This window comes from Narcine bancroftii, chromosome 9, assembly GCF_036971445.1.
Source record: "Narcine bancroftii isolate sNarBan1 chromosome 9, sNarBan1.hap1, whole genome shotgun sequence".
NCBI lineage: Eukaryota > Metazoa > Chordata > Chondrichthyes > Torpediniformes > Narcinidae > Narcine > Narcine bancroftii.
Genome location: NC_091477.1, coordinates 24576073 through 24595407, shown reverse-complemented (window position 1 = coordinate 24595407; position 19335 = coordinate 24576073). Strand labels below are relative to the sequence as shown.

The 19335-nt window shown below is 37.3% G+C and overlaps 1 protein-coding gene across 6 annotated transcripts in view; it reads right to left on the bottom strand.

Annotated features, from left to right (window-relative positions):
* The window catches only part of LOC138743313 (glucocorticoid receptor-like), a 118732-nt gene that overhangs the window by 12276 nt on the left and 87121 nt on the right, over nucleotides 1–19335 (bottom strand). For all 6 annotated transcript variants that reach the window (XM_069898457.1, XM_069898456.1, XM_069898460.1 and 3 more), the window contains exons 4-6: nucleotides 10566–10682; nucleotides 8968–9249; nucleotides 4441–4585 (exon numbers count right to left, since the gene is read on the bottom strand). In XM_069898457.1, the coding sequence (XP_069754558.1) occupies nucleotides 4441–4585; nucleotides 8968–9249; nucleotides 10566–10682 (544 nt within the window). The remainder of the gene's footprint in view (nucleotides 1–4440; nucleotides 4586–8967; nucleotides 9250–10565; nucleotides 10683–19335) is intronic.

Sequence of the window (19335 nt, the reverse complement as noted above, 5' to 3'; positions counted from 1 at the left end):
CTATTTGCCACTTCAGTAAAATTTAATTTTGGACCAGATTTTATTCAATGGATAAAACTTTTATATGTGTCTCCAATAGCATCAATTCGTACTAATTTTCAACAAAGATTTTAAAATTACAATGAGGCACGAGACTGGGTTGCCTCCTAAGCCTTCTGCATTTTGATTTAGTGGTTGAGCCACTAGCTATATGGGCAAATTAAGATTTTTAAGAGGCTTGTTTAGAGAATCTATTAAACATAGGTAATCTCTATATGCAGATGACCTTTTACTTTTTGTGTCCATTCCAGAGGAATCCATACCAAAGATATTATCGTTACTTACATGCTTTAGTGAATTCACAGGATATAAACTTAATCTGTATAAGAGCAAATTATTAACACTAAAAGGCCCACTCTATATTCTAATTATCCTTTTAAATTAGTGAAAGATCAATTGAAATATCTAGGTACTATGATAACTAAAAATTTTTTAAACCTCTAAAGAAACCTTTCTAGTTTTATTTAATCAGACTGAAACAATACTCTCTGAAAGGTTACCACTTTCTCTAACTATGATTGGCCGTATTAATTTGATTAAAATGAATATTTTACCAAAATTTTATATTTATTTCAATCATTACCAATTTTTATATCTCAATCTTTCTTTGACACATTGGAATAATCTATTATGTCATATATATGGCAAGGAAAGAAACAAAGAATAAATAAGTTATTTTCAGAACACAGGAAATGATGGAGGACTGTCGTTACCAAATTTTAGATTTTATTATTGTGCAATGATTATAAGGAATATGTTAATATGATAATAGACATGACTGCCCCAAATGGATGGAAACAGAATTGAAATCCCTTAAGAATACTTCTTTACAGGTGGCATTGGGCTCATCTTTACTTCTCTCTATTCGAAAATTTAAAAGAATTTAATAAAGAGATATCGATTAAAGATTTGGAGTCAATTTAGGAAATGTTTTGGAATTATGGGATTTATATTTACTAGGCCTATTCTACTCAATCATTTATTCCAACCCGCCATTTTAGATGCAAACTATGAAGAATGGAATTGTCTAGGAATTAAAACTTTTAACGATTATTTATCCAACAAAATTTTGTACCCTTACAACAATTGACAATGAAATTTAATCTGCCAAACAAACACTTTATTAGATATTATCAAATTAGACATTTTATTCATTCTAAGCTTTCAGTATTTCCACATCTTCCAGATCAGAATTTCATAGACAAACTTTTTGAATTTCAATTTGTACATAAAGGTATAATATCTGCCTTATATTATAAAATATTGAATTTAAAAACAGTCTCTTTAATTAGGATCAAAATTGAATGCGAGAATGATCTTAATATGTCTATTTCAGAAGAAGAATGGATTTCGAATTTGGCTCTTATCCATGACTCATCTCTATGCGTTAGGCACAGTTTGATTTAATTTAAAGTGGTACATAGAGTACATTTTTCTAACATTAAGCTCACTTGAATCTACCCAGATATCAACTCATTGTGTGACAAATGTAAAAGATTTGAAGACTCTTTGGTTTTGGCCCAATGTAGCAGAATATTGAATTGCTATTTTCAGAACATTTTCGGCCATTTTTGGGATCAATATAGAACCATGTCCTTTGATTTCTTTATTCCTTTCCTTTTTTTAAACTATTCACTATTTGTTTAGATTGGAATACGAGTCCATATATTATTATTTCTATATATGATACCAATCCAAAAGTATATTGTAATTAATTTATATGGATGTATAATGTATGGTTGCATGATAAAATTCAATAAAAATCATTTTAATAGAAAATCTGAAATATCATACACAAATCTTTCAATACAAATAGTAAAAATTCATTATTATTTGCAATGTTTTTGCAAACATGAAGCAATATTTTTAAAGTGTCAGAATTTGATACATTGTATTTTCAGCTTTATTCTTTAGTAAAGACTCACACTGAAAACATTTGGCCTTGTGGCATGTTAAAGAAAAGAATAGTTCACAAGTAGATTAAATCAGTAATTATACTGGAGAAAGCTGCAAAATGTGCCAGATCAGGAATAACAATCTGTAATGCTGGATATCCAAATGTAACTTCAAATTTGCATATTTCAGAAACTTATCAGTTTCACATTATAACAGTGGCGAATGCTGACAGTTTTGCTGTCATTACAACTGTAAAATCTGAGACAAAGTTGGCCTATTTGCTTTATTTTAAGATCTTCATAATTATGTAATCCTTTAATGGCAAATTTGCAAATCCTAGATTCAAGCAGCCCAGAATAGGCCTCTCAGCCCAACTCAAACATGCTGATCAAGGTGGCATTCTGGGCTTGTTCCAGTTGCCTACATTTGGTCTAAATCTTTCTAAACCCTTCACTCTATACAACTTCAAATGTTGTTTTCATTTGTCATAAAAACTGTAAACTTTATAAAAGGACAGGCTGGGCAGTCTTCCCTTCAACGAAGGAGGCTGAGAGGTTTAGAAAGCCTTGAGGAGCCTAAAACTAAAGAGCATAGGTATAAGGTGAGGCAGGAAGGATTTAAAAGGCTAGGTTTTTCCACACACAGGGTGGGGTTATTTGGAATAAAGTGCCAGAGGAAGTGAGAGAAGCAAGAACAGTTAAGTTTAAAATACATTAGTATATGCATCAAAAAGGTTTAGAGAGACATAGGGCAAATACAGGCAAATGAGACTTGCTCAGTTAGGCCCCTCATTTGGCATGGATGTGCCTGGCTGAAGAGTTTGTTTTCATGCTAAATCACTCTATGACACTAACTCAAATGCAATGAACTTCAAGAAACAACTTGTAATTTCATGACTAGAAAATATTATAGACTCTTTCACTTATTGGTTAAAAAAAATATAAACAAACACTGGATAAAGTTTTAATTACTTACTGCCTTGAGCATACAAACACTGAAATTACATCAGGACACCCTCCACTCAAATTCTCTACCTCACATTTTGTTTCAAATATTCCATTTATATTTGTACTTTCATAAACGTTTGAACCATAACCACAATACAAGCAAGGACTCAGTTCCCTATTTACAGCTGATTAATTGTTAACTGGCTCCCAATAAGCAGCTTTGGTTAATTATTGATGAACTTTTAATTTCTTTCACAGTTCAAACCAGTTGAAACCAAATTTCAGTTCAAAATCTCTAATTTGCAAGAATTATCATTTCACCAAATAGACAACTATACATTTTATAATATAACTTAACATGACTCATATCTAATTTTAACACTTTAAAAACTTTTAACACTTTCATCAGAGAATAAAGTCAGAGTCACAGATTTTAAAGCATGGAAATAGGCCTTTTAGCCCAACTTGTTCATGGCAACCAAGTTGTCTACCCTAAACTTTACAGTGTTTGTCCCACCTCCCTTCAAACCTTTCCTATTCATGTATCTGTCTAAATGTCTTAAACATTGCAACTGTACCTGGCTCTACCTCCCTCTGGCAGTTCATTCCACGTGCCCACTATCCTCTATGTAAAAAAGGCACCATTTAGGTCCCCTTTAAATTTTTTCTTTTCACCTTAAATTTATGTCCTCCAATCTTAAAGATTCTCTTACCTTGGCAAAAATACTAAGTCTATTTACCTATTTATGCCCCTCAAAATTTATAAACCTCTAATAATTATATATTTTCCATAGCTGAGTAACCAGAACTGAGACTGTAGTCCCACCAATGGGGTAACATGGGGTCTCAACTCCCGTATTCAATGTCCTGACCAATGAAAGCAAGAATGCTTGTTTTCCTGTGTTGCCACTTTGGAGGAATAATATATCTGCACTACAAGGTCTCTCTGTTCTTGAAAAGCTCTCTAGGATCCTGCCATTTACTGTACGTCCATTCCTGGTTTAACCTACCGAAGTGAAACTGAACCTCACATTTATCAGAGTTAAATTCCATTTACCATTCCTTGACCCAATTTCCCATTTTATCTACATCTCAAATAACCTTCCTTATCCACCATATCATCAATATTGGCATCATTCATAAGCTTAACAGTTTGCTCATTTAAAATTTAAAAAAATCACCCATTTAAGATGGAAATGAGGAATATGTTCTCTCAGAGGACTCAAGAGAATTGAAGCTTTTGGAATTCTCTAACTGAAAGAACTAGAAAGCAAGGTCACTATATATAGTCAAGGTGGTAACAACTGAACTACAGTTTGGGGAGAGGACATAGGAATGTGGTGTTGAGACTAAGATTGGGTAATCCATGTCAATGTTGAATGGTGAAGAAGGATTGAGAGGCTGATTGCCTATACTGCTTGAGTGTGATGCAGAAAGCTTCACTCATTTCCCTTTTCATTTTAAACTGTATTAGCAAGATTAAAAATGAAAAAAGAATTTAAAAAAAACTACAACACTGAAATGTAAAATCCATGCAAAATTGGAATGTAATACTTACTCATTGAAAATTAGGTCTGGTGCAAAGTAGAGCAGGTTGCTATTAGAGTGTTTGTAAGACCTCCAAGCAAGACTGAAAACCATGAGAGACATCCAAGAATACTGCAACAAGATCATTTGGTCATCTAGATGCAAGGATCTGAATCCTGTAAAAAGAAACCAATACTTTGCATGATCCTACTTGCATGACTTTAAAATTATAGAACAGTACAGCACAAAGTACCCTTTTCAAATCAAATGTTTAATTTCCCAAACAAATATTGTTACTCCAACAAGTGTAGAAATTCATGTACATTGTCTTTAAAATCTATGTCATAGAATCAAATCTGAAGCCATCAGATATACGTGCACATCATAATATTTGGGATAGACATTTTTTTCCCTTTATTTGCCCCTGTGCTCCAATTTTACATTTGTAATCAAATAATTCATATGTGATTAAAGTACACATTCCAGATTTTATTTAAGGGCATTTGTATACATATTGGTTTGACCATGTAGAAATTATAGCATTTTTTTTAATATACATAGTCCCCTCATTTCAAGGGATCCATAATCTTTGGGACATAGCAATGATACGTATATTGAAAAAGTCATGTTTAGTACTTTGCTATTTATCACTTACATGCAATGATTGCTTGAAGTCTGTAATTTATAAACTTTAAATGTTTTTTCTTATCTTCTCTCATGATGCTCTGCCAGGCCTCCATTGCAGCTATGATCAACTTCTGCTTGTTTTGGGGGCTGGTCCCCTGAAGTTTTATTTTCAGCATATGGAAGACCTGCTTAATTGGTTTCAGATCGGGTGACTGATTTGGCCATTTAAGAATTTTCCAGTTTATAGCTTTGAAAAACTCCTTTGTTGCTTTAGCACTATATTTAGGATCAATGTTTTGCTATATGACAAAGTGCCATCTAACGAGTTTGGAGGTATTTGCTCGACTGTAAGATGATGAGATGTTTCTATACAATTCAGAATTCATTTTGCTCCTGTCATCAGCAGTTACATCATCAGTGAAGGTAAGTGTGTCAGTACCTGTAGCAGTCATACATTCCCAGGCTATAACACCAGCAACACCATGTTTCACAGATGTGCTTTGGATCTTGGGCAGTTCCTTTATGCCTACATCCTGAATTTAATGCAGACAAATGTGAGGTATTGCATTTTGCAAGGGCAAACCAGGAAAGGACATACATAGTAAATGGTAAGGCATTGAGAAGTGCAGTAGAACAGAGGAATTTGGGAATACAGGTACATAATTCCCTGAAAGTGGCGTCACAGATGGATAGGGTTGTAAATAGAGCTTTTGGCACATTGGCCTTCATCAATCCAAGTATTGAGTATAGGAGTTGGGATGTTATGGTGAAGTTGTATAAGACATTGTTGAGGCCAAATTTGGAGTATTGTGTGCAGTTTTGGTCACCTAACTACAGGAAAGGTATCCATAAGAAAGAAAGAGTGCAGAGAAAATTTATTAGAATATTGCCTGGACTTCAGGAACTGAGTTATAGGGAAAGGTTAAACAGGTTAGGCCTTTGTTCCCTGGAGAGTAGCAGAATGAGGGGAGATTTGAAAGAGGTATTTAAAATTATAAGGGGGATAGAGTAAATGTAGATAGGCTTTTTCCATTGTGAGATAGTGAGATACAAACCAGAGGTCATGGGTTAAGAGTGAAAGGGGAAAAGTTTAGGAGGGACATGAGAGCGAACTTTACACAGAGAGTGATGGGAGTGTAGAACGAGCTGCCAGCTGAAATGGTGTACGTGGGTTCAATTTTAGAATTTAAGAAGAATTTGGACAGGTACATAAATGGGTGAGATATGGAAGGTTACTGACTGGGTGCAGGTCAGTGGAACTAGGCAAAAAAAATGGTTTGGTACAGACTAGAAGGGCCAAATGGGCCTGTTTCTGTGCTGCAATGTTCTATGGTTATATGATGAGAATTCTTATGTAATTTGCAGTGGAGGACTTACTTAGCCTACCTGTCCTTTTGCGATTACTGAACTCACCAATAAGCTCTTTCTTAATGATGTTCCAAAAATTGATTTTGTTAATTCTAAGGTTTTGGCGATGTCTCTTACTGTTTTATTCTTATTTATCAAGAGTAGCCAATGTTCAAGAAAGGAAAAGGGGAATCCTATCATCTTCTGGCCAAAGATCACTGTAAATGGACAGCAAAGTGGCAGATTCTTAACTGCAAACCAAGATGCCAGTCAGTTTTATCACAGCTACCAGTTGAATCATAAAACCAATAGACCACCAACATGAAAATGGGCATCTATCAAACGTAAACGCCAACCAAATCAACCTTACAAAGTTTTCCCCTACATACCTCTGGGAACTGGTGTCTAAGTTGGGAGAACTATCCCAAGGCTAGTCAAGAAAGTGCCTGATGTGCTAATTGTGGTAAATGTCTGCCAAGCTGCCTGTCTCCTCCCTCTGGCGAGCCTTGCTGTACTAACTTGGCTGTGCATCATCTCTACTGTTAAGGACACTCCCCTTGGATATAACTGTATATGCATCTATTGCCTTTCATTATTATTCCACGAGTTTCTGCTAATAAAACCCATGATTATTGTTTGACCACATTGTCTTTGTCTACTTCATCAACTGGCACTTCACTAATACCAGAGAATCCTGCCCAAATCCTTCAAACCAAAGCCTCAGCATACATCTTGGCTAGACTTGCAAAGGTAGTGGTGCAGTGGCACCAATATAGGTGCGTGTCCTCCTGGCTCAATTTTAATTCTAACACTCTTAAGTCTCAAGCCAGAGAAATTTCTTGATTTCCACCGAACATCCTCCTTAATCAAAAGGTCTCTTAATTTGAACAAATGTTTGGAAGAAGCATGAAATCATGAACACCAAGTATAGCACCATTAATCACTCAGCAGGTTGAGTCTTGAAGAACATGGCTCGAAGGCTGATCTGCAGCAAGTGATGAGCAAACTACTATGAGGGATGACCACATTCTTATGAGCCTACCTGCTGTAGCTGCACCTGCCCATCACAGCAGATAAGATGTAGTCATCCCTCATATCGATGTGCTCATCACTTGCCACAGGCCTAGCCTATTAGCCATGTTCTTCAAAACTCAACCTGATGAGTGATTAGCGCAGCTATACTTGATTATACACGGTATAATCCTCATGAAACAAAATCTTGTCTTTGTATCAAGGACATTTTCTATCAATTGTATTAAATGGGTTAGAATCTGTTGCTCATGAATGTGGCACATTTTCTGGTTTTATTTCCAATCTCTACAACTCATCCCTCACTCTACTGTTACAATCAAGTGGGAGGTGGGTCAAATCTGTTTCAATGAAGAAGGCTGGAAGCATTAAAAAGCAAAAAAAAATTAGATGCTGCAAATAGAACCAGAAAATGTGGTAGATTTTCATTTGGTCAACATAACGAAAATTTAACTTTCTTTCTCCATGAATGATGACCGATTTACTGAGTAAGATCATAAAAATGCTGAAAAGTTTTAAATGACAAGCTAGTTGTCACACCAAGTACAGGGTGTATATTGAAAAATGAGATGCCCAAGTGGGGAAGATACATGTGGCAAAAGAGCAAAAACAAGGTGAAATAGAGATTTAAATAATCTCAGTCAACAGATTATATCAAATCTCTGCACTCCAGCTACATCTAGTCAGGAATGCTGGTGACAAATTAAATAGTTAACACAAGTATGCAAATCCAAGCGTATGTTCTTCATTAATGTGTGTGATAAAAAAGATTGGTGCATTCACAAATTATCTTCAGCCATATGGATCAAGTAGATGATCTATCTCTGCTTTCGCTTAAGATTCCTATTATCACTGAAATAATTCTTCTGCCTATTCCATTCAATCCCCTATGATGTTAATGAGCAGCTGACTGCAGCGAATGACATTTGAAAAGCAATTGCTCCTCTAGCTAGTTGTTCTAGTAAAATTATAATATTGTTTTCCAGAAATAATGCAGAGAAATTCCCAAGTATGTCCACTTCCCAAGGATAAAAAGATAAATCCGATCCAGCTAAAAATGACCAACTCTCGATCATTAGGCACAGTTTGGAAAATGACATTACAGTGTTCTCAAGTATGCTTAATCTTCCCAAGTATTGGAAAATAAACTCCAATTTCAAATAAAGAATGGCATCAATCATAAAGCTTCCAAAGCATAATGAAACGACAGGTCCCGATGTCCAGTCACAGAAGAATCCCAAATACATTACTGTTAAAGTTATGACAATCAAGGTGAAACAAAGTGAAATAGAGGTTTAAATTAACTCAGTCAATTGTCATCCATGTGGTCAAGGAATAGGTTGCTAATTTATTGTACATGCAAAGTGATTTATCTAAGTAGTAACTTAGTATTGACTTTTTGACTATGGAGAACAATTTTAGGCACAATATAATTTTTTTTTATACAAGTCTACCTACATGGAATCATGGCTCCCAGCCTAGAAAAAGTAATGGTTGAAGATTTTCCTTTATTTATTCTTTCCAAATGAAAAATACATAATTAAGAATCACTTACCTGGTAAAGTTTTTGCCCATTTCACAACTGAGATCATCTGTAACCCACCCAAGTTATTCAATCCTGTCAGAAGCCGATTAGGCGTATCAGGGAGAGCGCTGTCATATCCTGCGTATAAGAGATCTGGCTCAATTATCTCAAGGATCGATATTATGGATGGATTCAAAACAGGCACTGCAGAGCGAACTAAAGAAAAGTCCTGTGATGATGTTGTCTTTGTTGTAATTTCTGAGGTGGTGTTATGTGGTGCCTTCATTTTATTCAACTTCTTTGTCTTCCGAGCTATAAATAAAATTCTAGTTTTACTGCAGAGTTTCAAAACATTTTATCCCACAGAGATATCCCAGTTGTGACTGACAACATGTATTAACAGATCATAATTTAATTAAAAGACAGATTGTTGACTCTTAACTGCCCCCACCATTCAGTGGCGATTGGGAATGGGAAATAAGTGACAGCATTGTTCAGGAGCAAAGCAATCAGCAAACATGGACAAGAATGGATTGACAAAGTACATACAAAACCAAATCATAAATTAGTTCCTGACCCGCTGAGTTCCTCCAGTACTTTTGTGGAGTACATTAGTTCCCTAGCATCTGCAGAGTTCTCATTCACCTGCTCTGCAAAACAACTGTTCAATTTGTAATGGCGACCGAGCTTCCAAACAGCCTATGACTTTAATTTGCTATCCGATTTCTCTGCCTTTGGTCTTGAAGACTATTTCAACAATATCCAATACATGCTCAAGGGACAATATGAGTGCTACAACTCTCTACTCAACACTCAATTCAACAACTTCAGATAGACAACATTTACAGTTTGTGACAGAATTAATCAGCTTTGGAAAATGAGAAGGGAATGCTGGGTACACTTGTCAGATTAAAATGTATCAACTACTTTTTTTAGGTGGGTGGGGGGAAGATGGGAAAATGAAAGTGAGTTTTTTTGTATTATTTTCAGATTGTTTTTGTTGACCAGTTATAATGTACTGGTAATTCAATTTTTCTTTCATTAGCAAAGCTAACCGGCATGTTGGGCGTCCCCCGCACTCTCCTTTAATTTAGATTTCTCGTAATCTCTATATTCTGAATTTCACAGTTACAGTACATTTTCTTTCTGTTTGTTGTTCTTTACAGCCTCCAAATTAATAAGATGCCATCAACAATCCAGCATCTTCCTTTCAACTACCTGACTTTGCTTCGTCTATATTTTTCTTCTAAAATTTTATGCATAGAGTTTCTTTGAACTTCTTCTCACAAGCAATCACTTCAATCCAGTAATCGAGGTAACCTTATGCTGGAATAAAATAACCATAATCTTCCTTAGAAAAGGAAACCAAAATTATTTATCTGGTTTAAGTCATATAATCCAGGTACCAGTATGCTCTAATATAATTAGAGTCAACATTTTTTCCTTATACGCTAATCCCTTCATTATATATTTAAAAAAATCATCAAATCATTTGGATTCTTAATAATTACAAAACTTACAGGCTAAACTTCTCTGATTTAGATGGAAGGACATCCAAGATTACCAACATTTAAACTTGGATTTTCTAAATTAACATTATTTCTTGAATACAGCTGAACCAAATTTACCATCGAGGTTCATCCCAGCTTGGAGGCACTTTCTAAAACGACAAGCTGGGCAGTTTTTTCGGCGAATCTTGTCAATGATGCAGTCATTTCTTCCAGCACAAAGATAGTTATGCTGTCCTACAAGGAAAACAGTGGAATTAAATCAAGGAGAAAATCACAACCAGAACTAATATTACCATTTTCTATTGGTTCAGAGGTAAACCACTGCAAAAGGCAAATGCAGTCACCTTCAGCGAGACTGCATGATAACACTTGAAATTGTAGATACTTTGGAAAACAGAAATTTTGAAACAGGAAAATAAATCCTACTAAATGACAAAATTATAGTAGATAAAACAGAAATTTCAGTTCAGATGATCAGGTAAAAATATACAGACACCTGGGGTTGAATACAATGCACAAAAGTTATGGAAAAACCCAGCAGGACATGCAGTATCCTTAGGAAGCAAATGGCAATCATTGTTTTAGGCCTGAGTTCTTCATCAGATATCTGAAAAAACAGGTAGATGCTTGAATAAAATGGTGGGGAGAGGGGAAGAGGAGGGAGAAAGGGTAAGAAGTACAGGCTAACAAGTAAATGGTGATAGGTGGATACTGCTCAGAGAGTAGGAAAGAAGCTGAGAAGTGATGGGGGGAGAGAGAAGAAAGCTAAGAAGGGTAGATGCCTGAAAAGAAAAGAAAGGGAAGTGGGTGGGAGCTGGACAAAAGGAGTAAGAGGGGTAAATATCGATTTGGGCAAGTTGATACTGCGGGAAGATATGTTAGTATGGCATTGCTGTGTGGAATTTTAATGACTGTCTACTGAAGAATTACCTGAGGATGCTTTACCATTAAAAGAATTATCCACAGTCCTGTTAAATGTGTTTTGATAAGGTTTTTAAAATGTAGGCATTGACGACATAACTAGAAACAAATAGGTATTTTAAAATGGAGACATAGTATTGGGTAAAATCAGAATAACGCAGCTCTTAAAAGGCAACAATATACCAAGATGCAAAAAACAAACAACTAGCGAATCTCAGCAAGCTGAGGAGCACCAGTGGAGCTAAAGGGATAATTGACATGTCATTTGGAGATCTGCTGTAACGGCACTGCTGGAAAAGTTCAATTGCCTGGTTTTCATGGCCGTGGCCATTTTCTTTGGGTGGGGGGGGGGGCTTTGTGTAGGCTTTGAATGGCCTTTTAGAGGAGTTGATGGCATTTGCAAATCCTGCAGCTGCAGAGGTGCATGGCAGCAGCTACGAAGGATTGAAGATTCTTGAAGATTCTTGAGGAGCAGTTGACTGGCTCAGGGGACCAAAAATGGGAAGAACATCCCCTGTTGAAAGGAGAAGCAGAGGAGACAACCTTACAGATGGTGACCACAGCAGCTGATCAGTGTAGGGCTCAGTAGTTGAGCGAGCCACATAGGCTGCGGACAACCTGTGGTCAGGGCACCCAAACGGAGTGCAGGCTGCTGGAGAATGGGTCTTGGGAACTGGGATTCGAGAGGGTGCTGAGGGCAAGAAGGGCTTCCAAAGGGCTTCTGGCGCTGAAGGCTTCCTGATCGTGTAGGAGGTTTGGATCTGGAGCTCAGGTTTGCTGATGAATCGAACAGGAGTCTATGCAGCTGCAGGAGGGCTGGACACAAATGCATGGACACTCGGGGACTCTCTTTTGCTTCTCTTTCTTTCTAACTGCAAAGGGCATCAGGCTACACTAATGGCAACTCTTTGTCTGCCTTAGGGCAGGCAGAAGGCAATTTTGTGGATGACAATTTTCTGTACATGACAATAAAGAAACTTTGAATCAGACCAGATGCTGCTTGACCCATGAGGTCCTCTAGCTATTTGTTTCTTTGCTCCAGATACCAGCATTTGCTGACCAGTGTCTCCAGAATTTCAGTATGTACTTTGAGTAGTGTCCCAGTGTTGACAAGTAATCCAGACTTGATAACCCAAGAGACCATACTGAATTTGATTTTGAACAACAAACAAGAATTATTTTAGTAAAAATAATGACTTCACTGAATTTGATATTAAGAATCATGAGAAAAAAAATCACAAACTAGGGTATTAAATTTAAACCAGTGATGAACAGCAATGGGCAATGATAAAGGTGAACTTGTGGGATGATTAAATAGTACGTTATAAAACAAATACATCTCTAGAAAAGTAAAAGCTCTATTTATATATTTAAACTACCATTGTGAACATATGACATAAATTACAATATTTAACCAAAACACCTACATAATTACAAGGAACAATATGACCAATAGACATGGATTGTTAGAAAATCAATAAAAATGAAAATCTAAGGAGGTGCAAAAAGACCAAAATGAGAACAAGGTTTAAAATTAATACAACCTTTATTCAATTTTTATTAATCAATAAAAAGGGAATTCAATCCCTTCAAAACACAAGGTGCCATTTAATGAATGATTTGCTTGAGCCACCGTGGAGAAGATAAAACACCAGTTCAAGTCAGCACTGAAATAAATTATCAGAGGTCTGTAGATTAAATGTAGGTAAAGGAAAAAGACACTAGAAAATGTAACAGGGATTACAAAAGACAATTTTCTTATCTTTCGCAGTGAGTGGATGACATTTCCCTCTGAGTGCAGAAGTTATTACATCCTGGTTTTTCTGCAAGCTTGCATCTAGATCTGAACATGGAATTAAAAAGTGTTCACTGTGGGCTGCAATGAAGGAATTTGAATTTTGAAATTTATAGCAAATGGTGAACAACTTATAAAGATCAAAACATGTATAATGGTTGAAAGCCACTACAACTTGACAGTAATTATTGCATTATTCAGAAAAGTTCTCTTAAAACTCAACGAAGAATCACAGCAAATCATTCATTATTCAGCTTTTCTTGATTTTCAAGGTAAACTTTCTTCAATTATCATTTTAGAGCTATTTATATTTGAGACAACATTTAAGAGTGGTTTACTAATTACTGGGAAGCAACTGGAGAATAAGAGCAAAATTAAAAACCCGAACTGCAATGATGAAAGGCAAAGCACCAACATTCTGCTCTGAAACACCGACTTTAAACGGGGAATTACATTTTATTTTCAAATATTTTAAGTTTCAGGATTTTTTCACCAAATACGTCAATGTTCTCACCTCTCCAATATATCTCCACAGATTGGTGAACTGAAACTTTCACAAAGACCGGAGTTTCCACCCTGCTACTACTTTACCCAGATTTTTTTCCTTTTACTGACTTCTCCATGAGCATTCCTATATACACTTTGCTTTTAAACAATAAATACACTGAAACCTCGTTAGAACGCCATTCGTTAATCCGCGGAATTGCTTATAGCGCGGGTGTCTATGGAACCCAATCTTTGCAAATAACCATGTAACTATTTACGAAGCGGAAACAGGCCATGTCGGCCTTTCAAGTCTGCATCGGTTCACTAGAGCCTGGCGGTTTCTTGAAGAACGGTCCCAATCTGTGTATCTCATTGAGTTCTGGAGGTTGATTAAAATTCAGAATATCAATATTAAAAGAATGCACTTGGTTCCTTTCATTGAAATTGTTAGTTATAGATAGTGGATCCTTCGAAAACTGGTAATATTTGGGTTTGATTATCTGTGGGCACTCTGACTGTTTCGCGACTCGGTTGTAATGCGTTATGATATCTTGGACCCCAACTACCAGGTTCTAATGAGGTTTTACTGTACAAGACAGTTATATAAAAATAATTTTAAAAAACAACCTTTACTACTTTTACTTAGTTCCATTATAAATATTTTCACAATCTTGATCAGCAACCTTGATCTTTGCTTCTTTATAAACTTTGCAGAAAATCTTCCACTTTCCTCTTGTTCTTGAAAAATCACTGGTTTCTTCTACTTCGACCTTCAAAGTTTTTAAATGTAATTCTCTTCAAATTCTTTTCTTTGTTTAATCAAGATCAGGCTAAAATCTTGAAAAAAATAGTACCTTTTCAAGATCTACCTCAGGTGGGCCATTATTCTGTTTAGAGTAATCATACGCTGCTCCCAGAATTATCTTCCATTCTCGGTAGCTTCAAAGTCTCACCAGAACTGGCCTTGGTCTCTGATCACCGGCTTTACTGTATCTGAGTGTTCTGTGAGCTCTCTCGAGATGCACATTTTCTCCAAATTTGTCTTCTCCTGACACTTTGAAAAAAGTTCACTGGGTCTCTTCCCTCAATTCCTTCCTTTAGTCCAATAATTCAGACGTTATTTTGTCGACTAAAGTTCTCCATTTGCTCAGTTTTGTCAAGCAGTCCTTGTTTATCCAACTCCTATTCTTTGGCTTTCCCCCCCCCCCCCCCCAAAATCTCGAGTTTTTCATGCGTTTTCATCAATTTGATCTCTGCTCAACCCACTCTCTCCAACAATCTTTTATTTTGGCCATTTTCTCCATCATATCGGTTACTCAAATTCTCAATTTTTTCCAGGATGATGCTCAACTCTTGACTCTCCAGTTTTACCTGGTTCTGCCAGTCCACTCGCTAGTTTTGCACCACTCCCTTTTGTACTTTAGCCCAATGTTCCCAGTTGAATAGGAGCTTCTCAATCTTTGTTCTCGGACGCCTTGGCTTCTTCGTGCTCGATTTCTCTATTTTTGATGAAATAAATCTTGATTTTCAAGTTCTGACCATCTATTTAGTACTCTTCAGGGAGAGCTCAACCAAAACACATCTGTTTGAGTCCTTCACATAGACACACCCCCTCCTTGGTGTTCACTTACTAGTGACCTATCGTTGATACTCAACATCTCCTCACTTATCAGGAAGGTGCAACAGTGACTGCACTTCCTGAGAAGACTGAAGTGGGAAAGGCTATCGGCCCCATTATGTCAACCTTCTATAGGAGCGGGGGGTGGCGTGGCAAGATGGCGTAGAGTCTAAACCTATAGGAGCTTTATCGAGACCTTCCTGGCTGCCTGCATCACAGTGTGGTCCAGTTGCTACAGAGAAATGGATTGGAGGTCAATCCACAGGACCACAAGAGTGGCAGAGATGATCACCAGAGTCTCCCTCCCTCTCTCCCACTGCCCCCCCCCCCCCCCACAATCGATGTGATATACTGGAATGGTTTTCTGAAGCATGTTCCTGTCAGGGAAGAGATACAGGAGGATCAGAGGCAGTACCACCAGGCTGATAAATAGCTTTATCCCATGGGCAGTGACAATGCTGAACGACCAAAGGAAATGCTCACACTAATCATCCGAGACTCATTTGTCCAAAACAATGGTTTTTAAAAAATTTTTTATATATGAAATACTTGTCCTGCGTATGTATTATATGTCTGTATGTCTGTTATGTCAGGTTGTGTGTTGGAATGTTTTGCACCAAGGACTAGTGAATGCTGAATCGTCAGTTTGTCATCTGTACAATCTTGATTCGCCAAAGGTTGCTTTGCTCGGTGAAGGCTATTAAGAAGGCAAATGGAAGGTTGGCCTTCCTTGCTAGAGGGATTAAATTTAAGATCAAGGAGGTTATGCTACAAGTCTACAAGGTACTGACTGGTGAGACTGCATCTGGAGTACTGTGTACAGTTCTGGTCTCCTTACTTGAGGAAGGATATACTGGCTTTGGAGGCAGTGCAGAGGAGGTTCACCAGGTTGATTCCAGGGATGAAGAGGTTAGCGTATGAGGAAAGATCGAGATGGCTAGGACTGTAGTCATGGAATTTAGAAGAATAGGAGGGGATCTTATAGAAACATAAAATTATGAAAGGCATAGATAAAATAGATATAGGCATGTTGTTTACATTGGTGGAGGAGATCAGAACTAGGGGACATAGACTCAAGATTCAGGGTAGTAGATTTAGGACAGAGATGAGGAGGGCAGTGAATCTGTGGAATTTGTTGTCCATTGAAGCAGTAGAGGTTACCTCAGTAAATATACTTGAGACGTTTGGATAGATTTTTACATAGTAAGAGAATTAAGGGAAAGGCAGGTAGGTGGCGATGAGCCTATCATCAGATCAGCCATAATCAGATTGAATGACAGAGCTGTTACGACTGAGAACAGCAGCAGAAGAAATCATCAAGACAATGGGATATTTCAAAACAATGTTTTTATTAATAACTGGGGGCGGGGTGTGGGGTGTGCAGTGTGTAATGGCGTGAGGGAAGGAGGTGGATCTAGAACTCTCCTGGAGGAATAGTCAAAGCCTGAAAATAAAAAAAATTAAAAATCAACGTTTACTAAGGAACCCACCTGCATGGTGCTGGGCATGGCTAGTAGAGGAAAGAAGATGGCTGAAAATAAGAAAACTGTAAGTAAAGATACAAACAAAATGGAGAAGATGCAGTCTACCTTAATGTTGGAGCCTTTTCAACGACGAGCAATGGCGGCTTACTTGAAGCCAGCAACAGCGCCACCCCTCCTGGGAACTGGAGGAGATGGCGCTGGAGCTGTACAGATCTCACCTGAAGAATATCAAACTGTAGTGCACATGCATGAAATGGAAGAATATGCCTCTGAATGGAAAGGTAGCCAGGGTCTCTATGGAAAAACTGACCTGAGATTATAGCCTGGGCGGATTGAGAATGCCAGACTTTTAAAAATACTATTGGCAGCCCAGTTTTGATACATCACCACTCTCTCTTCGAGGGGGGAGTCATACCATCCTGGGCACAAATCAACCTGCATGTGATAGACGAACAGGTAGCAGAGGACTTTTATTTATAAATGGGACATTAAATTTCTATCAGAAAAGAAAGGAAGTCTCATATTAAAACAAATAATCCTCATTTGGAACAAAATTAACCAGTATGTAGGAACCAAAGTAGAGCTGTCTCCAAAAACACCCCTGATTCCAAATAGATTAATACCATTGACAGTGGGTAACAAGATCCTGGACACCTGGTGTCGTATTGGCATCAGGTGCGTGGAGGACTGTTACAAGCAGGGGCAGCTAATGTTGCTTGAACAATTTAGGAATAAGTATAATTTATCAAATAAGATGTTCCACTACTACCTTCAGATAAGATCTTTTCTACAGAAATCATGATTCAAAGGGGGAGCACACAGAAGTTCATTTCGGCAATGTATTTCTTGTTCCACACAAAAGGCCCTAAATTAGGCCCTGACAAGTTGAGGCAGAGGTGGGAGTCTGACTCAGGAATAATGATTGTGAACTGTGCTGATCCAATCTGTGCCAGATCAGCATGATTGAAGTCATCAATGCGCGGTACAGGCTGGAGCAATACAATTTTCTGCACCAGCTGTACCTGACGCCACAAAAATCAAACCGATCTAAACTTGAATTATCAGACCAATGTTTTCGATGTGGCATTGCGACAGGAACTTTTGTGCATGCAACCTGGACATGTGCCAAGGTGAGACCCTTTTGGGTGGAATTGGGTGAAGCCTGGAAAAAAACATCGGTAAAGAATTCGCACAGACCCAGAGCTGTTCCTGTTGGGGAAACATAATAGACGCAAGGCTTATTGTGAAGCTGTCCAAATTTCAAGTTCAATTAATCATGATTGCATTGGTGGTGGCCAGGAAGTGCATAGCAGTTGCCTGAGCACTGAACGCTGGAACAGAGAAATGCAGAGCTGTGTTCCCCTGAAGAATATTATCTACAATCCAAGGAAACAATATAGTACTTTTTTGAAGGTCTGGCAGCCCTACTTAAAACACAAATGTAGTATGGACCACCATGCCTTACTACCCTAACATCCTAATCCACCCCTCAATTGGTGGGGGAGCGGAGGGGCTCTATCCCATTCTAGCCAGGGAAAGCCACAGTACGCACTGAATGCTGAGACATGATAATCCCATAATCCCTAAATATAAGTTTCTTATCTTTGCTGCTATTTTTTTTGGTTATTATGTGTAAGTATTAGTTTGGTGTTAAGTGTTCAGTGATGGGGGGGGGGGGGGGTGGGGATAAACTCTTTGAGAAGATTATATGGAATTAACAAGTATGAAATGTACATTATGTTGATATTGATTATGACAATTGTTGGAGTTTGAGTGGAAAAACTATAAATAAATTATTAAAGAAACTGCTTCTGAATGGAGACTTGACAGTGCCACTACTAGAAATGCTTTCAGAACCAAGGAACTGCAACCTGGATCAGAAATGCTATCAGAAACATCCATTTTTCTGACAGGTAGTGATCAAGAGGAAAAAAGAGATCAAGAAGAATCAGATGAAGATGAAGAAGAGGATGTGGGAGTTCTTCAGAGGTCAAAGCTCAACAATACAGAGCTTTCCTCATTAATGATGGGCAATTTCAGCTTTTAAGAGGAGAGATACAGAACATCAGAAGTGATATGGACATAGAAGTAATATGAAGAAATATGCTGCAGAAGTTAATAAAGTTAATGAAAAAGTTCAGAAAATCGAATTGAATGTGCAGATGGTCAAAAGTGATGAGGATATTTGTACGGATAGAATTAAGAAGGTTGAGAGTTCAGAATCTGGAAAAAGCAGAGGAAGGAAATGATGGAAAAGGATATATTGAAATATCAAAGTAAACAAAATAATGTTATTGTTGGTTTAAAAGAATATTCTAAAGGAAGCAAAAATCCATGGAATTTTTCAAAAATGATTTCCTAGAGTTCTAAGAGAAGAAAATTTTCCAAATGGAATTGAATTGGAGGGAGATCATAGAAGGAGGAAGCCATTGCCAACTCAACTACCTATAGTATACTGATTAAATGTTTACGTTATCAAGATAAAGATAAAAATTAAGATTAGTGGTTCAAAGTGCAAGACAAAATAAGGGACCTAATGTGATGGATTATATCATATTTTATATAGACATGTTTTTGAAGGAG